Raw genomic sequence first — 24883 nt, forward strand, 5'->3', positions numbered from 1 at the left:
GCCTGGTTGTATAATTTCCTCCATAGCCCTTGGGAACCCCAAACTGAGGAGTGCAGATACCTGAAGGCTGGCCCTTCACTGTGGGGGGTGGGGGACGTGGGCAGGTATAGGGAGGCTCAGGAGAGCTGAGGGGCATGGAGGCCAAGTGACCAGAGGGCTGGACCATGGCATCAAGGTGGAGCAGAAAAGAAAGTCAGAAGGGAATGGACACAGCAGAGAAAATGGAGTGAGGTACAGAAAGGAGAGGTCTCAACAAAGTCAAAGAGCAGGTGTCCTGAAAGGAGGAGAGAAGTAAAGTGCGCAGGTAGGAGGCTGTGGTCAGAGAAGGCCATGTTGGAATTTATGATTTCTCAGGTGAAGCATTTCCAGGGCTGACAAGGTCCTGGGTGCAGCCATGAGTGGGAGGCTGGAATAAAGGTCTGGGGTGAGAGAGAAGGGGGTTGTGGGTGGCTCATCTACACGCACACCAAGGTTGCTCAGTACATTGGCAGGTCCTGGATGGAGAGAAGTTTTTGAGGTCTCTGTGAATGTGGGTCTGTGAGTTGGGGGGCAAGGGGAGAGGGGCTTTCTGCCCCATTTTGCACAGCATTCTCCCTTTGGGGGAAGCCATCCTAAGGTCTGAGATACCTTCAGAGTCAGGCTGGGTGCCTGAGGCCAGAAAACAGTGAAGGAGGCTTCCTCTGCTCAAGGAGCCCTCTGGCTCTCTGAGGGGCTGCCTCTGGGGGTTACAGCCATGAGTTTCTGAAGCCATGAGTTCACCAACCTGTGCTGACAAGAGGCCGGAGCCTTCGGCTTACCCTGGCGCTGTATCAATCTTGCCCCTAGGAAGGATGCTTGCCCCACCTCTGAACAGGTTTGCTTGCTGCAGGAACCCGAGTCCCTGATGTAGAAGTGAAGGCTGAAGGGCCCGGGTGCTACCAGTGGTAACACCCCAAACACTAGTTCTTATCTGCATCCTGGCTGACCATAGAGCAGAGACCCCAACTCTGGCCTCCAAAGGGGGTGACTCTTCTCTGATTCCTATGGGCCATGCCCCAGGCTGCCTTCTCCCCACTGGCATAGCTGGTCTACTACATGTCCCTGTCCTGGCCCCTGGGTGGCCAAATCCAGGAGCCTGAGCAAGGGCCAGCCCAGCTCTCTCCAGGGGAGGGAGGGTAGCTTCTTGGAGGGATCTGCGCAGAAGGAAGGGGGTCTGGTAGGGCTCTGGGGCCCAGACCTACCCGCCTTTCATCCATCACAATGTAGTTGCGCCCATGCTTCTTGGTCAGGTGTGGGGCCAGGATGTCGAAGCGGCGACGAAACTCGGAAAACACCATGTGGTCTGGGTAACCTAGAGAGAGGGCAGCCCCGAGCCACGTCTGTTGGCCCCTTGCCTGCTCCTGGCACACCAGATGGCCACTGGTGCCCCAGGTTGCACACAGGGACAGTTCCTGAAAGGGGAAGAAGCTACAGGGGGAGGAGAGCCTGAGTGTGGGGCAGGCCTGGGAAGGGAGGGTGGAGAGGGAAGAGGCAGGGGGTGGGACAGAGGACTGTAGGACACTTAGGGCTGCCCTCCAGGGGGATTGTAAGGTTACAATGGGTACAGGTTCCTTTAGAAGGAAGCAAGCTCCTTGTCAGTGAGGTGTGTGAACAGAGGACGGCTGACCACCTGGGGATAATACTATGGCTAAGAAAGATGCTTTCTAGCCTCTGTGTCTATGACTCTGTTAAACCCAGAGAGAACGATGGCTTCAGGACTTAACAATGAAAAAGAAAATAGGGTAACAGACCGTAGCAAGAGGAAAAGGGCACACACTTGGGGTCAGAATCCTGGCCCTGGCTCATGGCACCATGTGACTTTGGACAAGTCACTGGACTCTCAATTTCCTCATCTTTATTATTTATTTTTAAAAAAGGATTTTATTTATTTATTCATGAGAAACACACAGAGAGAGGCAGAGACATAGGCAGAGGGAGAAGCAGGCTCCCTGTGGGGAGCCCAATGAGGGGCTTGATCCTAGGACCCTGGGATCATGACCTGAGCCGAATGCAGATGCTCAACCACTGAGCCACCCAGGTGCCCCTCGGTTTCCTCATCTTTAAATGGGGGACCTACCACTTATCTTGTATGATAGTCCTGCGGTTTGAATGAGAAAATATGTAGAAAGCACATTTGGCTCACATGGTGGGTGTTCAATAAAATGCTCCCTTCCTTTCTTCAGTCCCCGGAAACAGGATACAAAAAGGGTGGCCCTTCCGGCTCCCATCCTGACCTTGAGCCCCAGGCTGCATGAGCAAAAGAATTCTAGATTCTCTTTCCCTGCGGAGCGTTACCTCTAGCAGAGACGTCCCTACTGTTTAGGCTTGAGGCCAGGGCAAGTGGTCAGACGGCTTCTGGCTCGGAGCGAGGTCGGGATGGAGGCTGGTAGGTCACCCTGAGCCCATGGTAGAGGACACAGTCACAGAATTTCAAACTGAAAAGGGGTCTTAGGCCAGATACAACTCATCTCCCAGGCATAGGAACCGAGGCCAAAGCAGTGGCCCAACTGGCTGACTCAAGGTCACAGGGTTGCCACCAGAGGCAGAACTGGACTCCAAACCCGGGCTCTAGAGAGCCTGTCGGGGGCCTGCTACGCTATGCCAGCTTCATGAGCTCCGGGAAACCCTCCAACTGGGAGATGAGGCTGATGCATGTGCCCGATAATTGAAACAGGAGGCGGGGGCCGCTGAGGGGCCAAGACAAAGTGAGCTATTGATTGTATCTGAATTGCAATTAAATTGATGGGCCAGAATAGCAGGTCTGGACGCCTGGCATCTTAATTAATCATCAGCGCTATCGATGGTGGCTGGGGGCTGGGCCAGGGGAGGGGGGCCTGCTGCTGCTGGCCTCATCGATCTGCTTGTTTGAGTAAAGCACATTGATTTTGGTTCAGAGCGGTAACAATCTGGTTTTGAAATAATAAACACCAACTCCATATCAAGACGTGGGGACAGATCGATGATTTATTTGGAGCAGGGCAGGGAGCCTGCTTTGTGGCTTTGGCTGCTAAGGAAAAGTGATGGTGTCTATGGGGATGCCTCAAAGGGACCTGGCTATGGGTGGGTGGGACCCTGCTGGCTCTCCTATCAAAGGAAAAAAGGGCAGAAATCTGGCAGCCCATAACTTCTCAGGCAAACGAACCCCCTACTTGAGAGGCACGAACTCAGAAGCTGGTCTGCCTGGGTCCCATCTTGCTCTGCCACTCGTGAGCTGTGTGACCTTGGGCAAGCTACTTAACCACCCTGAGCCTCAGTCTCCTCATCTGGGGATGGTCATAGTATCAATACCTCATGAGGCTGTTGTGAGCATTAAGTGAGTGACATTGTATGGTGAGTTCAGAACAGTGCCTGGTACACCATAACTGCTCTAATAATGTTAACTACAGTTGATCCTTGAACAGCATGACATGAGTTAAGGGTGCTGGCCCCCTGTGCAGTTGAAAATCCAAATGTAAATTTAACTCCCCCCAAAACTTAATGACTAATAACATATGGTTAACTGGACATAACAGTGGGTTAACACATTGTTGTGTGTTACATGGAGTACATACTGTATCATTACAGTAAAGCTCGAGGAAGGCAAATGTTATTAAGGAAGTCAGAAAGAAGAGAAAATACGTTTATCAGAGTGTATTACAAAAAGTCCACATGTAAGTGGACCCACACAGTTCAAAGCCATGTTGGTCAAGGGTCAGCTGTGCTATGACTCTCACCCTTTCCAATCCCTCCTCCAGATGGGTCTATAAAAAGGATCTGTCTGACCTTTCTTGGGAAATTTAAGTACCTCAGAAAGATTTAGCACCTCATCTCTCATTCAGGGGTATGGCCCCACCACCTGGCTGCTCTCAGAGGTAGTTAGCACCACTGAACAGATGGCTCTATATGGGCATGGGTCTGCTGCCACGGCCAGGCCAGAGCAGAGCAGGGAACAGGGGAGGGGGAGTTGTGTGAACGGGGGCAGGGCAAGGAGGGGATGAAGAGGACTGGATGCCGAAGGGAGAGGGGGAAGAAGGGAGTCCTAGGTGGGAAGGAAAAAAGAGAGGACCAGACTGGGCTGGAAAACCACCACCAGAGCAGGTACCAGAGCAGAAAAGAGATCTAGAGCCAGTCCAGAAACAGGGAGTAGTACCCCTCTAGCCCCATGGGTCCCACTTAGAAGGTAGAGAGGGGCAGGAACAGCCCGAGAAAACAGAAGCAGGAATTGAGTGGGAAGGAGGCCCCACCTTGGCGGTACATGCGCATGGCATCAAGCAGGCGAGAGCCACGGAGCTGGGCACGCAGTAGGGGCACGTCCAGCTGCAGGAGCCCAGCCTCACAGTGGTCTCCTGAGGGCAGGTCCAGCTCACTGCTGCTGCTGACTCGGCGGGAGGATGCAGACCGGGGTTCCCCGGCCCAGCCCTCTGCTACGGGCAGGAAGCAGTGCACGAAGTGCAGCTTTGACTTCTTGATGGTGTCAATGAGGGCGTCCTGCCAAAGGGAAAGAGATGCGCCTCAGTGGGTTCTGATGGCCCGGCCAGTGTCCAGGAGAGCCGGGACCAGTGGCAGCCACTTGGCTCCTCCCAGGATGGCAGGTGTCCTGCCACTGGCCAAGACATGCCAAGCCTGGACAAAGCCACCCTCACTAGGCCTGAGTGGTCTCTGAAAAGAGGACCCACCAGCAGCAATCACATGTGAGAGTGGGATGCTGAGTGGGTACTGGGTCAGTAGGGTGTGCCCAAAGCAGCCAGAGAAGCCCCGAGAGGGCCCTAGGGCCTGGGCAGGCACACTCACCACCTGCAGCTTAATTTGGATGCACAGTGACTTCTTCTTGACAGCCGCCATGCCCATGGTGAAGGTCTTCCGCATGCTGGTGGCCCGGCGCAGCGCCAGCTGTGAGCCACCCTCCAAGCCTGCGATGGAGCCTGACAGCACTGTGGTGCCGCCTGCCCGGCCCAGAAACAGGTTGCTAATGATTTTCCTATCAGAGGTGGAAGGGCAGAGGAGGAGAAGAAGTAATTTTGAGAGAGTAGCAGAGGGTGTCTTCCCAGTTTCTGGGACACCCCCAAAATCCCCATATTGCCATGGCTGGAGGCCTGGATTATCTGGCCTGGGGCTGCATGTCCCACATCCTGGAGAGAAACTGGAGGGAAATCTTTGAATGGGAAGAAGAGAAAACTAGTGGGGGACAGGACAGAGGTCTAGAGTAGGCAGGGATTGAACACGGCAGAGTGATCTGCTCTTGGTCATCACTGGGGAGGGCAGAGGTCCAGTGTGGCAGGAGGGATTAGAGCCCAACACTCTACCACGCCATATAATCTGTGTATGATATTTACTGGTTGTTCTCTGCCTCTCCTCTTGCCCCCAGTTGGGCAGAGAGTTTTCTTTTATTCACTGCCATCTGCCAGGCATCTAAAAGAGTAGATGCCCAATAATTATCTGCTAAATAAATAAACGGATGACAGGCCTTATGTGACTGACAGGTTTCTAAAGCTACTCTTGCCTTCTTTTAAGTTTTTTATTTGTATCTTCTTCTTATTATTATTATTATTTGTTAATTCTTATTATTTTTTAAAAGTAATCTCTATACCGAATGTGGGGCTCAAACTCATGACCTGGAGATCAAGAGTTGCACATTATTCCCACTAAACCAATCAGGTGCCCCATTTTTTAAAGTTTTGCTTTTTGTTTTTTGCTACTCTTGCCTTCTGTGAAGAATGTGGAAGTGCTATTCAAATTTCAAGGTGCCTCCAACCATATCCATAATTGGATAACCATATCCAATTTCAAGGTGCCTCCAACCATATCCATCCCACTTCTACTCCAGGAGGCTGCCCCCAGGCCCTCAAGACCAAACTGGGCTTGGCTGTCACCTCTCAGGAACCAGAGGCTATCAAGCCTGCTGGCGAGGGGCCTCTGAGACCAGGAAGCCCAAAACCGGCCCTGGGGATTGGACATGGCAGAGTGAGTGGTGTTCTTACTTCTGGGAGTCCTGCAGGAGCCGGGGGGCATTCTGGGTGGCCGGGTTCTGTTTGGTGTAGCTCAGCCAGCCAGATACATTGTACTCAACCCAGTTGGTGCCGTGACTGTGGCCCAGGAGAAAATGGTGTGGTTTGCTGCTGCGTAGGAGGGGGCTTTGGCCTGAGGGTGGGAGAAGTAAGGTTCAGATCATCAGGGCACAGGCCCAGAAAAAGCCCAGGCACTTTGGGCTTTCTAGGCAGTACCATCTAGACCCACATAAGTGGGTCCTCAGGAGAGGAAGCAAAAGAGCCCTCCAGGGGTATGACTCACCTTTTTTGTCACCTTCCTGAGGGCCATAGTAGGAGAAAAGGCGCTCCAGGAGGGCATCCTCAGTGGCCCCTGGCACTAGTGCCTCCTCTTCCAATAGCCATAGTAGGCCCCTTGCCTCATCGGTGCGTGCCAGCGAGCGGACCTATGGAGAAGTGAAGAAATGTCACCATGTCACTTGGAACCCCTGGCCCAACCACACACTATAAATATGCTACACATAGGCACATGCACTACAGCCCATGCCACTCACGGCTGACAGCCTGTGGAGCAGCTGGGCAGCAAGGAGAAAAAGACTAGAGAGAAAAGCCCACAGCAAAATCTATTTCCTAGGAATTGAGTCCAAAACCACCAAAGCCTGAAGGGCTCTTGTTAGCCATCCTCATCCTCTTGGAAGTCAGCAGGGCCTTGGGTGAACCCACATTGCCCTCACTCTCTGGGCATCACATCCCAGGCAGATTAAAGGAGATGAAGTCTGGAAGGCCTGGGGCAGGGTGCATGGTCCAAAGGAAGCTCTCAACCAGCAATGGCTATGGGGTTAATCCTGGTCCCCCTGACAGTGGGGAGCCAGAAATGGCTTCGAGCCCTGCAGGTGGAATCCCTGCAGGGTCAGAAACTCAAAGGTCAAAATGTAAGGCTGGTGATTTAATAGATATAAATAATAATAGGTGGAGCCAAGGTGACTGAATCACACCTGTCCCCATCTAAAGGGAAGAGCCACCAGTTGGTGGCCAGCTGCTTTCCTGGAAGAACACTGGCCTAGTATTGGTAAACGCTCCAGCTTTTCAAGAGAAGGTGGAAACACAAAATTCTGATTTCTAACACCCTGTGTGGATCACACAAATGAGGCCTGTGGTTGCATCTGGTCTCAAGGTGCCTTTTCCAAAGAATTTCCAAGTCTTCCTTGAGCAAGAAGGACAGAATCTTCTCCACACCCCATGCTTGCCTGGCCTTTCAGGAGTGGGAGGCAAGAGAAGTAAGAAAAGTGCCATCTTCCCTCTCTTTGAACCCCGCTTCTTGCATCTCCACCCACCCCACGGCTGCCCAGGGGAGTTAGTGTGATGACCAGGAAGAAGCAGAAGGTGGCCAAGAACTGGTGGCAGCTAAGGTCTCAGAGTGGCTACAGCTACCTGCCGTGACTGGGCAGTGCAGCCATTGGACAGTGAGCAGCAGGCTCAGCACTGAGGGGCCCCTGTCCCCAGAGGGGCCAAGAACTATCAGATAAGGAGAGCAAAGGGGAGGGATAGCCAAGTCCCATCCGGACACTATCTGACATGCCCCCCCTCCTAAGCCACATGCACTGTCTTCCCCACACCTCTTGGGAATGGCAAAGGCTCTCCAGGAGGCTGGCACGGAGACCCAGGTGTCAGGGAAAAGAAGCCAGCTTCCCAGGGGAGACACAGAAGTTGTGCACTTTAAATGCTGTCCCAGAGGGACAGTCTCCCTGCCCCCCACCCCAGCTGCCCACAGGAGGAGGGGTGGCAGGGCTCAAAGCAGAAGAGGGCAAATATGCCAGAAGAACCTTATGCAACTTCTCTGAGGATGATCACTAAATGCCAAGTGCTCATCAGGCCAGCCTGGCCCCCAGGCAGCAAATTGCCCGAGATACAAGTCCAAAGTGTGACAAAGCCTGTTCCTAAGGTTGAGGTGCCAGGGCTCACATTCAGAGCTAGGTGTGGATTCCCTATTTGCACAGACTCCTTGCCAACTCTGCTCAGCAGCATCAGTCTCTTGGGGACAGCGGGAGGGATTACTATGTCCTCGGGGCCCAGCCCAGCCCTTGTGGCCCAGGAGGAGGAAACACCAGGGCTCCTGGCAGACATACACAAGGCTCAGCCAGTCACAGGACAGGGCCCGTGTAGGAGCAGGTATGTCTCCCCAACCTGGTCAGACACCCTGGGGCTAAGGCTCTCACTGTACCAGGGCAGAAGGAAGTGCCACTTCCTGGCCAGAGCAGCGAGAGCAGCAGCACGGTGAGGGCTCCACCGAGGGAAAGGCCCAGACAAGGGGAGAAAAGGAGAGCCCGGGCCCTGGCTGGAATTCCTACCAGGGACTGATGGGAGGCTTGGTCCACAGCTGCCACAGAATCATCCGTGGTTGGCTCCAAGTCGTCAAACGCCAGCTCAATGTTCTCCTAGGAGGGAAGGGTGAGTGGTGATGAGCACAGGCCACTTGAGGGGTGCAGCCCTACGTGAAGGCCAGGAGGGGGTGCCGGGTCAGCAAGTCTAACCTTCCATCCCTCTCAGGATCTCCCTTCCAGCAGCCCCACTGACAAGTGTTCACAACCTCCTAAGGCACCACATGGCATTTTGGGACAGCTAAAATTTGTTTCACCTTCTTGAATACTGAGCTAAAGTCACATAGTACTGTTACTTGGGCCAGGTGATGAGACTACACCAAATAAGTCTACTCTCGATTTCACACAATCATCCTTGAAACATTTGAAGATAGCTGTTTCCTTCCTGAATCTTCTCTCCAGGATAAATATCCTCCCCAGTTCATTCATCTCACCTGCACATGAAGTAGGATTTCTAGATCTTGTCCCATCTGAGACACCCTTTTACAAAGGAGCCCTACATAATCAGTCAGCATTGTAACAGGTCAGGAGCCAGGGGGAGGCCAGCAGAGGCCAGGCCTGACACACATGGAGGCCGGAACTGCATGGTGGCAATTCGGGGCCTACGTGGGTGCCTTGAGGGTGGGCAAGGAGGGGCTCTCAGTGGCCATGAATGCATCTGCAGCTCCTTGGAGAGCAAACTCTCTGCAAAGTAAGAATATAGCCTGGGGCAGGACAAGACTACTAGTCTGGAGAGCATGGGGAAACAGAAATGACAAACAGCAGAAGTGGGGAAGGGAGCCACCAGCCAGGAAGCTGGAGCCTTCCCACTCCCCAGAAGTCCTCCCTGTGGGTGCCAGGAAGCTGAGGCTGGGGGCAGGGGCTGGGGGGTAGGCAGGCAGAGGCAAGGTCAAGTGCTACCTCCTTGTATCTTTCTAACTCCTGCACAAAGGTGCGCTCGTGGAAGAGTCTCTGCAGCCGGTCCTGGGCGTAGTTGTGGCACAGCTCCTCAAAGGAGGCTCCGCGGGCCGACCCACCCTGTTCAGGGTTCTGGAAGCCCGGAGTGTCCACAATCATCATAGAGCAGAGTGAGTGCTGGCTGGACTTGAGAGCCCTTCACAGGGAGAGCCTGGGTCAGAGCTGGCCCCACTGGTCTGCCCGTGGCGCCCGGGCAGCCCTGTTCTGCCACAAGCCAAATCTCCATCCCGGCCCAGGCGCCCAGGACCCTGGTGGGGAGGCTGTGCTGCTCCTCGCCCGCAAGGACAGTGAGCCCTCTGCTGGTGGAGAACAGCTCTGCCTCAGCAATCACACCAGCTGAGAGGCATCAACTCCACCTTTGTCAAGGCAGGAAGCTGATCAGCTCCTGGGTCCTGCCGGGCACTTACCTGTTCACCAGGGAGACGAGAAGGGTGAAGAGCTCACTGTAGAGGCCAGACGCCATTCCCTCTAAGCACTCCAGCGCACTCAGTTTGGGGCCTGTGGGGCAAGAGCCTCAGCTCTACCTCTTGCCCACCCTGGGGATCCCCACAGGGTATGCTCTCTAGCCACCCAGAGTCAAGTCAGCATGGGGCACTGGGGCTCGGCCTCGCCCTCTGAAAGAAGTATTTATTCACTCCAAGAGTCTCCCCAAACCAGAGAAGAGAGCAATGAGCCCTGGGTGAGGTCTCCCAATCACAGCCACCAGCCAAGGGGCTCAGTGTACCTGTGCCATCTCCCAGGCTGCTCTCCTCAGGGCCCTGGCGGAAGGAGGTGGAGCGCTGCAGGGTGCAACCCTTGTGCTGATGCTTGAAAATGGCTGAGGACAACTCTTCCAGGCTGCAGCCCAACAGGTATGCGGCCTTCTGGGCCCACTCGTGGCGGGCAAACTGCTTGCGCCCAGCTATGGGGTAGAGAAAAGGACCTGGCATCTTGGGTCTTTCTCCTTAGTCTGTTTGATGACCGCTCTGCCCTTTGGCTCCCATGGCCAAGGACTAGGGAGTGAACATCTTGAGTTAAAAATAGTCCTGATGATGCCAGAAGGGCTTTAGGCAAAACAGGGACAGCCAGGAGCTGCCAGCACTTCCGGGGTCCCCTGCGGTTGGAGAGAATGAACAGGTCCTAAAAGAGGGGGGAATGCCACAGTGCTGCCACCGGAGGGCACCCAGGCAGCTTGGAACAGCCCTGTTAGAGGGCTTAGCCTCAGGAGTCCCAACTTGGGGAAAGATAGTCAGAGGAGGTGCAAGCCCACCTGGGATGAGCATGAGAACCACTGTGCCCATGGGGGACACATCACAAGAGAATCCTAGTGCCTCCCTCTCCATGAATACATGAGGGCCCTCTCCCTTACCTCCAGGTGTCTGCCAAGGGAGACCACGAACACCCACCCATGGCCCAGCAGCAGGGAACGTGGAAAAAGCCTCAGGGGAAAGGGAACAGCCCACGCAGACAGACGTGCCTCAGCCAACATGTGTCTAATCACAGCAATTAGGGAGAGCTAACAAGAAACAAGGTTTTACCTTCAGCAGCTTCTGTAAGGCAAAGGACCAGCATGCAGCATGCAAAGAAAAACAGTGTGTTAGCAAACAGTCATCAACTGAAACTGCCAGGCCCACGGGAAGGGACTGTAGGGGGTGGGGGTTTGTGAGGATGAGCGGGCGAAAGAATGGAGCCACATTCTCTCACAGACTCAAAAATACACACAAGCACAAGCACACAATCTCAAAGGAGTATGTTTATGGATGTAATCACACTGACATACACACACACACACACAAAGACCTATGAAGACACTATACATGCATGCACACACATGTGCACATGTACACATATCCTCTGGAAAATATTGGAAGCTCTGAGGAGGTAACAGACCTTGCTCAACCAGGTCCATGTGTTGACCACCCAGAGCTGTCTGCCTGCGGTCAGTGCTGGGACAGGGTTAGAGGAAACCTGCTCTTGTCACCTCCTCAGAGTGAAAGAACTTCCTCAAGACACAGCCAACACGCCTACCCGCCTGCCCACCTACACAGTCTGGAGACAACTTCTTTAGCTTGGAGCCTGCTTCCTCTTTGGCAGGGATGCCACCTGCTGGGATTTTAAGGAACCTGACACCTAACCGTCTGTTCCTCCAGGCACCCACCCACCCACCAGTTCCTTTCTCCCTCCTGCTAAGCTGTCTGGGGCCCCTCACGTCCCAGAGGAGGAGGAAGCCAAAGCCCAAGGTGCTGTTCAGAGTCAGCATCCCTCTGAGAAAGGGGAGAAAGGGGTGAAGAGGTGCTCGAAGTGCCCGCCCACCAACGTCATCTCAGGGGAAGGCAGCAGTGCTCTTCCAGCCACACCAAGCTCTAGCCATTCACAAGCCCCCAGTGCAAGTGCTGAAGCTGCAGCCCCTTTGTTACCACGGTGCCTGCTGCCCCCTAGTGGTCTCCACCTTACCATGCAAGAGGAAGAGACACCTGCTACCAAACGGGTCAAGAGAAAGCAAGACTGGGGGTGGGGGGTACTGGCCTCAGAAAGCCCCAAGAAGCAAGCCCCCCCCCCACTCCATCTAAGCCCCATGGTGGGGGGGGGGCATCCCAAGATGCAAAACAAGTCGAAGCAGCTATCCCTGGGATGCTGAGAAGCCTCATGGCCAGCTGACCCCCTCTCCACCCTCAACCAGGAGCTTCTCCCAGGCCAGTCCCCTCCATTATGGCAGAACAAGTCCATTCCCCAGAGAGAGAGCCCCAGCACCAAGATGGGACAAGGTGGCCTCTATACCCCAGGGAGGGGCTGAGGTCAGTTACCCGCTTGCTCCTCAGGGGCCTCTGTCAGGAAGGGAATAAGAAGAAGAGTTATTTCAGGAGGACTGCTCTGAGTTAGAACCCTTTATCCCCTCAGCCTCTGAACCACCGCCCCCTTGTTCTTCGTAATGCTCTGCATCACTGCCATCCAGGTCCAGTGGTAGAGATGCTCCTCTGCGTGCTTGGAGCCTTCTGCTCTGATGTGGGGGATGGGGAAGAGGCACAAGCAACAGAGGGGTGTCTGATAACAGAGCTGTGCTGGGTGAGGACAGAGTGGCAGGGCCTCCACAAGCTCTCCCAGGAGATAAGCCAGGCTGTTGGGACTCACGGTGGGTTACCTTTGGTGGCACCTGCAGCCCCTAAGTGGTAGATGGCAGCCAGGATGAGCCAGCAGGCTTTCTGTTCATCTGGGGAGATGCCCAACACCTTCATGGCGGTCTGGAGCTTACTGAACTGCTGAGCTGCCTTCTGCTTCTCCTCAGGCTGTACGGACAGACAGGCATGCTGAGACCACATCTCTGAGGGGCAGTCCCTCTCAGCATAACCCCATGCTGCTGAACCCTCAGAAAGGGCAAGGCTAGGGAGAGCCATCCAGGTGGAATTGAGGTCCTGCTCCGCCCACATGGCACTCCAGGCCACTGGAGGTGTCCTCTGCTCCCAAGGCCCAGGACTGCCAACCCAGGCCCCATAGGCCCCTCACCTTGGCCAGTGGCACAATCCCAAACACATTGTTCTCTGCCAAGTGGTTCAAGTGGAGCTCTGTCCTAGGGGTACAAATGAGGCATCAGCACAGTGCTTGGCCCCCATGCCAAGGGCCCTCTACCAGGGTAGACACAGATCAGCTTCTAGACTCTGAGTTCTGTCCGCCCATCATGCCCTACTATCAGGCCAGCTGCTGCCACCTTCCCTAATTGGCCTGGATGCCTGGTCAGAGCATCCCTAGCCTCCCTAGGACAGGTCACCAGAGATGCTCTGGTGAGAGTGTCTAGTCAGACCCTTGAAAGACAGCAAGGAATCTGCCTGTGGAGTGAGTCCAGACAGGATAGACATGCTCTAAGTTACAAGAAGAGCTAAGGAGGATAATGTCCTGGGGCTGCTACTCAGCCTTATCATTTAACAAAGACAGGAAGTCAAGATGCCTGGATGGCTCAGTGGTTGAGTGTTTGCCTTTGGCTCAGGGCGTGGTCTTGGAGCACCGGATCAAGTCTTGCATCTGGCTCCCTGCAGGGAGCCTGCTTCTCCATCTATGTCTCTACCTCTCTTTCCATGTCTCTCATGAATAAATAAACAAAATCTTAAAACAACAACAACAAAGACAGCAAGACTAAAGGTCTAAAGGGAAGAACCTGGCAGATGAACCAACATGGGGACTGTGGGGGGTAGCCCAGCTTAGAGGGCACTTCAAAAAGGCCCAGGCATTCAGCTCCAGTGTGGATTCAAACAACAGCTCTGCCCCACACTAGCCGTGTGACTCCAGGCAAGCCCCTGACCACCTGCATCTTGGTGTGCTTTCCTCTGCAGCCCTGGTTTCAGGGGTAGCAGAGGTCCTGGTGAGGCCCTGGGAACATAGAAGGGCCAATTTTGCCTCTCATACATAGCCAGATCTCCATGCCCAGAGCTCGGGAGCTGCTGTGGGGTAGAGCCTATGGCTCATTCAGCAAACGGGTCTGTTACCTCCGAGCCTCACAGGTAGCAAGCACACAATATAAACAACCAGGTGACAAGACCAGGAGCCATCAGTGAGCTGGAGTCCAGAGCCGCGTTCCCATTTCCTTTGTCCCATCTCACCTGAGAGTGCCATCCGCACAGGCCAGCAGGTAGTAGAAGACATTGAACGTGGCCTCACTGGCTGGGCGTCGAGCCACGCGCAGCTTCTCCAGAAGCATTGTCTGTGGCACAGCATGGAGGGTATGGGCAAAGAGGGCGATGCCGAGTCAAGCTTCCCCCATCCCGTACCAGGAAGAACCCGGCCCATGGGAAAAGCGGCTACAGCTTGCTCTCAACCAGAGGCCAGATGACCCCAGGGTCAGACCTGGGGCAGATAGAGGAGCCAGGGGAAGACAGCCCAGCTCCTGGAGGGGTCCTGCTGCCCTTTGCCTGGGCCCCCAGGCAGAGTCTTCATAGGGAGCCAGGCACCCGGTGGTGAGATGTTTCATTTAGCATAGACGGAGATCAGCATCAGCTGGACCTTACTGTACTGACAAGCCAGTCTCACCTGGGTGAAACGAGCCTGAGAGAAGCCCCCGGACACAGGGCCAGGGCCCCAGGAGTAGGGTGCAGCCAACCCCAGGGAAGGAGGCAAGGGCGGGGGTGGAGCAGAATGGTGAAGGCTCGAAGAGGAGCAAACCAGCCCTGCTGGAGCCAGGGTCCATTCTGTTGGGGTAGGATCCCAGGAAAACGAGGCGCAGGAGAGAGCTGAGTGCCAGGGCGTGGAACCAGGCAGCCAGTCTCTAACCACCCTGCATGTCCCGCACCTGGATGGAGGCTGAGGCCACCTGGCCCGCTTGGTCAAAGTCCAGGGAGAGGATCTGGGAGAAGCGGGTGGCGTTGCCGTTCATGATGGTGGGGCTGTTCCCAAAGGCTTCCAGAAGGCTGTACAGAGCCTGCCACTTCTCAACTGCAGGAGACAGCCCAGAGCCATGAGGAAAGCCTCCAGAGGCCCAGCCCAGGCCTACTCCCCCGGCACACAGAGGCTCTGAGTTACTCAGACCCAGGGGTAGAGGGGTTTTGAGGGCACAGAGAAGGCAGGGAGAAAAAAAGATGACACCTACAGGGCACTTCCATTCCCACCCCCTCTCAGTTTTTCCAGGTGTCCTGTCTCACCAGAAAACACCTTGTTCCCACTGGTGCCTGCGATGGTAGCCAGGTACTGCACCAGATGCTGGCAGCTGGTGGTCTTGCCACTGCCGCTGCTGCCCAGGAGGATGACAGACTGGTCCTGGCGGCTCATCAGCATTGCCCTGTATGCGGTCTGGGCCACGGCATAGATGTGGGGTGCCATGTCCTCCCGCCGACACCCCTTGAACATGTGCATCACCTTGGGTGGGAGGGGGATGGAGGGAAGAAGGCTCTTAGCTGGTCCCACTCAGACACCCCTTGCTCCACCTTTCTGGGCCTTTCACTGCAGGTGGGGAGCAAGAGATTTTGAGGCTAAGGCCATGTGTTGGAATGCAGATTCTAGCCCAATCCTGGTTTCTGTTAGAGTTTAGGGGAGGGCCTTATGTCCCCACCCCCTGAAGCAACTCCTCTTCCCAAGTTCAACTTTGAGAGTGGACCAGAACCCAGTGGGATGCCAAGGGAAAGGGGCAGAGCCAGGGAAGGTGGGGTAGGTAGTACATGGGTGGGTCCCTGAGGCAGCATGGTAGCCTAGGGGTCGCCATACCTTCTCAGAGTACACAGCGGGGGCCCCACGGGGGCTGAGGACGAGCAGGCTGGGGCCAGCGTACGTGTGTAGCAGGCTAGCACCATAGCGCTGGCGCAGTGTGTGAAGGACACTGGACTCGTTGAGGTATACCAGCGAAGCCAGATCTTCTAGACGGTCGCAGGAGGGAGCATTAGCCTGTGTGATAGGACAGGTGGGCAGGCGCTGAAGAAGCAGAACCTGTCTGTATTGCCAATCGACAGGCCTGCCCTGCCCAGCCCACTTCCTGTGCCCTCCACCTGCAAACCTTCTCCACATCATCCTCATCCACATCCAAGATGGCGCCATCATGGTCTAGCTTCACACGCACCTTCCCTTCTGGCAAGCTGAGCTCCTCGGATTTGAGCTGACTGCCTACAGAGTGGGGACAGACAGTCAGACACAGGCCTGGGAAGCCTCTGCTACTGTCTTTGGGCCCTCTGTGGTCTTGTCTCCTCCCCACTATATCACTAGCCTCTCCTCACTCGCCACCCAGGCTTACCAGACCCAGAAGGCACACTCAGCCCCGAAACCTGAGAGGCCCAGGCATCTCTCCCCTGGGCCTCCCCAGACTCACCCAGTGAGAAGCCATCCTTATGGACCAGCCACACCTTCTCTGTCTCATACCAGGCCTCCTCAGCTGCAATCTGTTCTTCTGTCTTCACCTATCAGAGGGAGGGGGGAATAAATAGTCAGACCTTGCTCTAGAAAACAGAGTCAGGACAGCAGGAAAGAGGAGAAATGTGAGGGGAAGTGCTTCCAGGTGAGCCACTTGGGAAGGGGGCAGTTGGATAGCAGATACAGAACAGGGGATGTCGGAGGTTCAGAGGAAGAAGGTGGGGAAGCCGGGGGATGGTGGTGGTCCTGAGGAGCCCTGAGAACAAGGACACAGTTAGGGACCATGCTAGCCTCGAATGTCAGGAAGGACAGAGACACTCAGAACTCGAGTCCAGAAGAGAGTAGACCACAGGAAAACAAACCTGGTTCTACCTTCGGCCACCCTCTTCCCCACCTCCCTATGAAGCCTGTAGGATCAGTGTCCTGAGCCCACACAACTCTGCCTGGGCCACTGTCCACTGCTACTGTGACCTCTCATGCCCAGCTTCTTCCCTTAGCCAACTAACAACAGGCCCTCTTCCACCAAGCTGGGAAAGGGTACTTCCTCAAGACCTGAGAAGAGAAGTGTCTACTGAGAACTCTGTACTGCAAAGTGACATGTGGGTCCTGAGTCCTAGCCTCAGCCTAGCCTTCCCTCCAGAGGATGCTCCACTGGATGCACAGGCCAGCCTTTCCACTCCTCCTTCATGCCTCCCCAGGACAGGCTAAGGCCATGCAAGAGCATGAAACAGCACAGACAGATATGTAAGGAGGGGGCAGAGTGCTGTGTCAGACACAGGAGAAGACTGCATGCCACATGGATAGACATTGGACTAACTGTGAGCTAATCAGTCTCTGAGTCCTCCACCCTCAGGAGACCTGAGGCAGAGGCGCAGATGTTGTTTTGTGATCCTGACCTCCTGGGTGAAGGATAGGAAAGGACAAGAAAACATAGTAAGTCTTTTCTTTGTCGCTGAAAGAAAAAGAAATATGGGTTCTACTCCCAGGTTGGATTCCAGCTTCAGATAACTTCCTCTCCCTTGCAGACTGCCCTTCCCTGTTTGAGAGACAAGCATGGACTATACGTGGCCCCCAGGCTCTGGGAATCATGATCAGTGAAATCACCCTTCAAACAGGAGGACCAGGGATCCCTGGGTGGCTCAGCGGTTTAGCGCCTGCGTTCGGCCCAGGGTGTGATCCTGGAGGCTCAGGACTCGAGTCCCACACTGGGCTCCCTGCATGGAGACTGCTTCTCCTGCCTGTCTCTCTCTCTGTCTCTCTGTCTCTCATGAATAAATAAATAAAATCTTAAAAACAAAAACAAAAAAAGCCCAGGAAGACCACTATCGGGCTGGCAACATTTTAAATTGTTAAATGACATTAAAAAAAAAAAGACTAATTCTTTATTATTTGAAGAAATCTAACTTTTTTAAAAAAATCACAATGTTTTATTTTTTTTTTCCCCCAAATCACATGATACAGGTGAAAACCTCTGTCTCAAATGGTTATGTTTTATCGGTCAGGTGTTTGGAACCTGACAAACAAGGAGACATCAAAGGATCATAGAACTAATCCTTCCCATACTGGCCAGCAGGTGGAGCCAGAGAATGTCAAATCTTGAAGTTTGGGCCTGAGGGTGGGGAGGTAGGAGGGGCTCAGCCTTTCAGCTTTCTCTACCCAGAGAGAGCAGAATTGAAACACCTAGAAACCATAACTCTAGCCAGGCCCTTGGGCTCCAGTGGTTAAAAATCATGTGCCATGGGACACTTGGGTGGCTCAGTGGCTGAGCAGCTGCCTTTGGTTCAGTGATCCTGAGGTCCTTGGATGAGTCCCACATAGGGCTCCCTGCAGGGAGCCTGCTTCTCCCTTTGCCTGTCTCTGCCTCTCAATCTGCGTCTGTCATGAATAAATAAATACTAAAACAAAAACAAAAACAAAACCCAACCACACACACCAAAAAAAACATGTGCCACAAGGCTAAACTTGAGTGGTGACACCCAGTCTAGACAGTCCCTAAGGGCCTGACACAGAACTGCCGTATCTCAAACTTCCAGCACTGCCTCCCCCAAAGATCCCCCCAGACACCGGGTGGAGCCAGAAGGGGGAAACGGCCTTACACTCCAGCACGAGGCCCGAGCACAGACGCCAGCCCAGGTATAGGCCAGGCGTGGAGGGTAGTCACCAGAGGAAGCGGAGGGCTCCAGAGGGGGACAGGAGCACCCTACCTGGCTGTGGACAGGAGAGGTGGCCTCAGGGTCCAGCTGCCAGCAGCAAACAAAGGAGAGAGAGAGAGAGAGAGAGAGAGAGAGAGAGAGAGAGAGGTGAAGACAAGCAGACCATTGGCATGTCCCCTTCAGCAAGCACTCTGGGCCAAGTGGGTGGGCACTCTGGCTGCCTGAGGTGCAGGGTGGAGGTCAGCTGGATGTAGTGCCAGGATGGGAAGCCAGCCTGGGCAGGTGGACCATGCCCAATTGAGGAGAGGCAAGAGTAGGAAGGAGAGGCCCAGCTTGGCAAAGAGACGCCTGTCTCTGCTAAGTCATGCACTGTGGCCTGGGCAGGAGTATGCTACTCTGCCCCCGGCCACAGTCTCTGCTGGATGGGATATCCAGTGCACTTTGAATTAGGCTCCTCTTCTGTGTGCTTGCCAGGGCAGGCTACCACAGCACACCCAGGGCCTGGGCCCCTTGGGTGGCTCTGGCCTTAAATCTAGGCACTGGTCAGCCTCAGTCCTCTGCAGCTAGCAGACCCCAGAACAGGGCTGTCCCTGGCCTCCAAATACACATAAAGGTACAGGGCCCAGGACCAACCATCCTTCAGAGCCATCATCCCTGTGCAGAACAAGACCACCAGCAGCTCCAAGGCCAAGACCCTTTCCTCACCCCTTACCCCCACCACACTACTGTACCACTGACAGACAAGCATGCCGCCCCATGGCAAGTGGAGGTACCACTCTATCAGGTCCAGCTGCCACCTGCCCACAAACTGAGGGGCTGTGGGCAGACCCTGTGGCCAGACCTGACCTGCCTGATGATTTGAAGACCTTTCTGAAGAGAAAGTGGAGTTGGCCTTGGACCTTGCCTCTAAGGAATAAGCAAGGAGTTAACAAGCCCCAGCTGGGTCAAGAAAGCCAATATGTCAAAAAAGGGGAGAGTTAACTCCTTGCCTCACCACCCATCAGGCCCTGGCACCAAGACCTGTCCTCCAGGGCAAGAGAAAGGGGCTAGATCCTCAGCCAAGAGGGGTCCCCTCCCACAGGCACAGGGCTCTGGGTCCCCTAGAAGAACAGCCCTCACTGCTCAAGCCCTCGGCAGAGCCCTCAGGCCACCACGGAGCCATCCTTCCATAATCAGGTGCTGCTCCCACTGCCCCCCTGACACCCACAATCTGGCCAATAGCCTCGGGAAAGAGGAGCACCAGAGCCTGGGGAGCCATACACGAGAGGTGGCATTACAGAAGCTGTGAAGATCCTCTCGAGCCGCTGCTGGGCCTCCTCTGCGGGGGTCAGCCGGACCTCAGGAATGGCTCCTGCCTAGAGGTTAAACCACTATTAGTCCTGGCCTGGGGCAGGAGGAGTGAGGTGGGGCACAGCATGCCAAGCTTCTAGCCTAAGAAGCCGCTGGGACCTCATGGACAACCGGAGTAGGCTCAGGGAGGCAAGCCAGGCATGAACTTTAGTTTTTAAACTATGATGAGAAAAAAAGGACAGGTGCCTGGAAAGTCTGGGGTTCTTCCTTCTCATAGTCCTAACCACTTTGGCACCAGGGTGGCCCTATTCCCCCCACGCCCCCTGGCCCCTGCCCCAGGTGACAGGTGGGTGAACTTCAGGTCAGGGCACATCTCAGCCCCCCATTCCACCCTACTGAGAGGGACAGGCAGCCAGAGGGAGGGCAGCTAGGTCTGGGAACAGGCACATGACACTCTTTGGCTACTTAGAGGGTTCTACTCAGGGGCTGACAGTTCCCCTCACAGCCTGCCCATCAGGCCAAAATGCCCCTGCCAACTCCTGTGTGCCAGGAGGCGATTTCCCTGATTCAGAGCAGGCCAGCAGGGCCAGGAAGGCTGCAGCCATTATTTTCTCTAAGTTCTGTAAAACTCAAGAAGAATGGAGTAGGTAATAAGGCAGGTTCTGGGACCCTAGGAATCCCAGGAGGTAGCAGGCAGGGAGGGCCTGTAGGCTGTGCCCTACCCCCACCCCTTCCACCCTGCCCTTCCAGCCAGAAGAGCATGCAACAGCCTTGGAGAAGCAGTGGTGAAATTTGACTCCTCCCCTCCCATACTTTATGAGCTCTCAGAAGGCTCCACAAAATGGGGAAGTTTGAAGAGCACTGACCCTGACCAAAGGATCAGCCATATAGGCACCACCTTCCAACGTTCTCCCCTCTACCTCTCAGCCTCCTGTCCCATCTAGACGGTACTTTGTGAACAGATGGGGCCCCAGATCCAAAGGGGGCCCACTATGCCCATTTGCCAGCCAGGCATAGGGCTCCTCAAATCCTGCTGCCAGAGGGAACTGCTGGCCAGGCTTGAAGAAGATAGTGATGGCAATGATGGCATTAAAACCACTGTTATTAGCATCACTATCCATGCTACCATTCGTGGAGCACCCACTATGTCAGGGACTGGGCTCAGAATGTTCGTTATCTGTACCATTCCTCATCTTCACAGTAACCCTTCAAAGCTCGGATTATCCCTCATTTGTAATTCCAAAATCCAAAAGTTCCCCAAAACAAAAGATGTTTTTCTTAAGTATTTTATTGGCAAAACTTGTTTGTAGACTATCCCCTTGCTCCACCTATAGTGTGAGTGGTCATAGATTTTGCTGTGAAAGTATTTATGTTTGGTTACAGGTTGCTGCTCATTATGTATGACATTCTAAAATACAAAAATTACTACCTTCCCAAACACTTCTGGTCCCAAGGGCTTCAGAGAAGGGATTGGAGACCTGTCCCATCCCCACTTGGCAGATGAAGGCTCAGTGATGGGACCTTGCTGAGATCCCACACAGGGTGAGCAGCTGGGGAGGTAAACAAAGGTCACTGGACCCCAGAAATTCTTTTTCTATCCTAGCACTGATCTGCTAAGACTCTGAACCTCTACTTGGGATCTGGAGTCTCCAACCAACACCATGCAGCCTGGGAACAGGCCCCATTCCCACGCAAGAGTGTCGAGTAACAGCAGCATGCTGGTTAGCGGTGCCCATCCCAGAGCAGAGGCCACCATGGGCTCTGGCACTCAGTTGAGGAAAGTCATGCAGCCCTGCCATTGGCACCTGGCCGGGCCCAGCTTCTCGGACATGCGGCCGTGTTGACGGAGCAGGGAGAAGCTGGCTGCGAGGGTGCCTGGCCCTCAGACAAGGGTGGTCAGGGGCGGGGGTGGGGATTAGTGACACACTCGGGTACCTCCTGCTGCACGTCAGAGGCTGGTGACTTGGGCTGCTGTAATCCAGTGAGGTTCGACTTCAGGCCAGCAGAACCTGGGGCTGCCAGCTCTTCCGGTGGGGCCGGGGAACACTGCTTCTCTGGGGTTTCAGGCTTGGCTGGGGAGCCTGGCTTCCCTGAGGGGCCTGGCTCCTGGCTGGAGGGTTTCTCTCCCTTCCCAGGAGACTGCCTGCCACGGGCCTTGTGGTCCTTGCCCCTGCCCCGAGACATCAGGCTCCGCAGTCCCACAGAGAGCTCATCTTTGGCTGCCTCCTTCTTTGATTCAGGCTTAGGTGGAGCAGGGGGAGGCGGAGGAGGTGGTGGCTTGGGTCCAGGCACTGCCTTTTCTCCCCTCTTGCCTCTAGCTGGGTGCTCAGGGGATCTGACCCCTCTGCTTGAAGGCTCCTTGGCACTCCCAGGCTCCTCGCCAGGCAGCACCTTGCTCACCACCTTCCTAACTGCATTTGCCACTCTCTTCCGGGACAGGCCTTGGGCCTCCTCACTTGGGCTTTCTGCTGAGGTAGCCCCTGGGCCATTCATGGCGAGTGTGGGTGCAGGGCTCTTGGCTCTCTGGGAGGTCTCTGAGGGTACAGGGCTGGTGGGAGGCTGAGGACTCCTAGATGGGCCACTGCTGTCCTTTGAGCTGCCCTCTGGCTGCAGTCACACAAACACAGGTAGACATTAGCATCAGCCCTTGCATCCCTGCCCCACCCTGTGCAGAGGAAGTGAGAGGTGTGACCTCACACCTAGCCCTGGAACAGATCTCCTATATTCATCCATAGCTCAGAGAGGCTACACTAGGAAGCCCTTGGTCCATCTTCCAGATAGGATGATTACAACTAAAAGTTTGGCTTCTCTCTCCCACACAGCACAAGCAGGTACTGCTGTCACCCTCTCTCTATCCCCAGCCTTAGCACAGAGCTGTGAGGTACCAGCACAAAGTGCCTGGAGGCCCATGAGGTGGCCCAGAGTTACTGGTCTATGTCAGGGCAGCAACCATGCCCTATCCAGGTGAGCCTACTCCCTCGGAGCCCAAACACAGCAGCTATGGAGCATGGAGAGGCCAAGCAACCAATTCCTGCCATTGATCCTAGGCCTAATTCTGGTGTGTCCTGCCTTTGTGGCCCTGGTCTATCATTGTGCTTTCTGGGCAGCCAGACACAAAACCTATCCATCCCAGTAAAAATAGTGGTCAGGGAACAACTTTCTGGCCCCAAGATGTGCCAACGTTTGTCCCTCCTGCTCCTCTGGTTTGTGGCCACTATCTCCCTATCACCTGCACTCCTAGGGGCTACAGAGACCCAGTGCTGGCCTAGGAAGCTTCAACCTCAACCTGCTTTCTGTCAGCCTCTTTGCAGTTTTCCTTCGGCAAACCTCTCAAGTGTATGTGTACAGAGTAATAGAATGAAAAGGAGGCAGCTGGGGCCCACAGAGGGTTAAGTACTAAGGTGATCACAGATCCACTCTGCCCTAGCTGGGGCCCTGGCTCAGCCAGCCTCCCAGCCTCTGGGTGCCTGGCTGGAGGATGCTGGCACACTTTGCCTGACATACCCACCCTTCCCCCAACACTAGTGGGAACTGTCTGTGGTCCCAAGGGACAGTCACTTGGGAAGGCTAGGCTGGCTAATAGCAGGGCAGAATTTCCTGCAAAGCCAGCCACATTGCCCAGATAAGCAAGGTCAATCTTGGGACTCCTTGCTGGTCAGGCAATGCCCTGCCACTAATAGACCATGCTTGAGTCCCTGGTCCCCAAAACAACAGCATTAGTTCCAGGGTACACCTGGGCACCAGGACCTGGAAGTCTGGCTTCCATCTCTGCTTGGACGCAGGAAGACACTCAGAGTGGACAGACTTCTGGCTGCCACATGGAGAGATTGCCCCGCATCCTGAGCAGAGCTGAGCCAAGTCACCTCAGCTGTTGGGGTGGGGAGAGGAGGACCTAAAGGTGCCTCTTCCTTCTACTCTTGGACCAAGAGTGCTCCATGGCATGCCAGGGCACTGTGGAGCTGGCTAGTGCCTCCTCCCCCTCCCCCTTTGGGTGAAGATGGTGGCGATGAGGACAGTAACCGTTGACACTCACACAGTGTTTACTGTGTGCCAGGAAGTCTTCCAAGCACTTCACCTGTGATTTTTCACAAAACATCTGGATACTCTGAGGACCCTCCCTCCACAGATATCTCAAACACACATCTTTGAAATCACAAGCTAGCCTTGCAGGATTAACTACAGATCAGGTGGGAGCCACAATGTCTGGATGATCAAACCTCCATCTAAGGAAGTAGGGGAGCGGGGACAGGCACCATCTGGGATAGCGAAGCACGGATCTGCTTCGAGACCCAGCTCTGCCCCAGAGCCCCTGGCACTCCCACCCCCTGCACTAATAGCAGTCCTCTACTAAACTACACATCTTCAGACCTGCTATTCTGGAACTGTCTCCCCTATCTTGCTTCAAAAGAGTCCAGCCTTACTCAGTGTCCCTATCTCAAGGCAGAATGACCTGGGGGAGAGGCTGGGGTCATCGGGCAGCTGGAGCCTGCCTCTGGGTCACCCACACCAAGCAGCTGACAGGGTCTTGGGAAGACAGAACAGCTGCAGTGAAATCCATCCCTGTGCTGGTCTTATGCCAACCAGAGAGGGGAATGAGGAGTCCCAACAGCTGAGCTCTCCTTTGGTGCTCCCCAACCTAAGAGTTTGCCCACCTAGGCCTCTCTAGCACCCAAGAGTTCAGGAAGCAAGAATTAAAGGTAAGAACTAAAGAGAGGGGTTGGAGGAGGTCTCCAAAGCACCTTGGTTTTCCCATCTCCTCCATGTACCCCACGTTGGCATCATACATGCTGCACTTTCTACCTCATTAATGGCATTCCCTCTGGCCACCCCAGATAGGAAGGGGCACCCCACCATGCCTGCTGCTCCATGGAACTGCCTTATGAACTAGACTAGGGCTGGCAGGCACACCCACCCAGGCACACGCACATGTGCACACATACACATGCACACAGGGCTCGGAGAAGCACTTACAGCCCCTTCCTCCTTGGCAGGAGGGCCAGGCTTCAGCAGAGTTTTGTCTTCCTCTTTAACCTGAGGGAGTAGACAAGGAAGTCAAACAGCAGGTCAGGGCAGAAACTCTGCATCAAAGGCACAGGAGGAAAACATCCAATGGGCCCTTCCCTCCCCAGAAGGCAGAGTTCCCGTGTGTTCAGGAATACCAGCGGTGAAGGACATGGGCAACTTATCCTGTGCCAGGGTCAAAACCATCCAGTGAATGAGCAGTCTCCACGGAGCGGGGAAACCAAGTACCCTTGCTGCCAGTCCCCATCACGTGTCCCACTGGGGCTGTTTAAGAGTATGCCATCATGGCCTTGGTTACAGGGTG

General features: G+C 54.8%; 1 protein-coding gene across 11 annotated transcripts in view; it reads right to left on the reverse strand.

Annotated features, from left to right (window-relative positions):
- Nucleotides 1-24883, reverse strand: part of MYO18A (myosin XVIIIA) — a 97337-nt gene that overhangs the window by 30260 nt on the left and 42194 nt on the right. For 6 of the 11 annotated variants that reach the window (XM_055326175.1, XM_055326165.1, XM_055326169.1 and 3 more), the window contains exons 3-21: nucleotides 18319-18354; nucleotides 16074-16161; nucleotides 15765-15871; nucleotides 15479-15655; nucleotides 14920-15133; nucleotides 14571-14713; nucleotides 13885-13985; nucleotides 12797-12860; nucleotides 12435-12579; nucleotides 12100-12120; nucleotides 10041-10217; nucleotides 9724-9814; nucleotides 9260-9452; nucleotides 8330-8416; nucleotides 6286-6427; nucleotides 5976-6135; nucleotides 4789-4975; nucleotides 4242-4485; nucleotides 1221-1330 (exon numbers count right to left, since the gene is read on the reverse strand). In XM_055326175.1, coding sequence (XP_055182150.1) covers nucleotides 1221-1330; nucleotides 4242-4485; nucleotides 4789-4975; nucleotides 5976-6135; nucleotides 6286-6427; nucleotides 8330-8416; nucleotides 9260-9452; nucleotides 9724-9814; nucleotides 10041-10217; nucleotides 12100-12120; nucleotides 12435-12579; nucleotides 12797-12860; nucleotides 13885-13985; nucleotides 14571-14713; nucleotides 14920-15133; nucleotides 15479-15655; nucleotides 15765-15871; nucleotides 16074-16161; nucleotides 18319-18354 — 2487 coding nt within the window. Of the gene's footprint in view, nucleotides 1-1220; nucleotides 1331-4241; nucleotides 4486-4788; nucleotides 4976-5975; nucleotides 6136-6285; nucleotides 6428-8329; nucleotides 8417-9259; nucleotides 9453-9723; nucleotides 9815-10040; nucleotides 10218-10833; nucleotides 12067-12099; nucleotides 12121-12434; nucleotides 12580-12796; nucleotides 12861-13884; nucleotides 13986-14570; nucleotides 14714-14919; nucleotides 15134-15478; nucleotides 15656-15764; nucleotides 15872-16073; nucleotides 16162-18318; nucleotides 18355-24883 lie in introns of those variants that run through there. The other 5 variants (XM_055326188.1, XM_055326185.1, XM_055326147.1 and 2 more) reach the window with 3 other exon arrangements.

This window comes from Nyctereutes procyonoides, unplaced genomic scaffold (genome assembly GCF_905146905.1).
Source record: "Nyctereutes procyonoides isolate TBG_1078 unplaced genomic scaffold, NYPRO_anot_genome, whole genome shotgun sequence".
Classification (NCBI taxonomy): domain Eukaryota; kingdom Metazoa; phylum Chordata; class Mammalia; order Carnivora; family Canidae; genus Nyctereutes; species Nyctereutes procyonoides.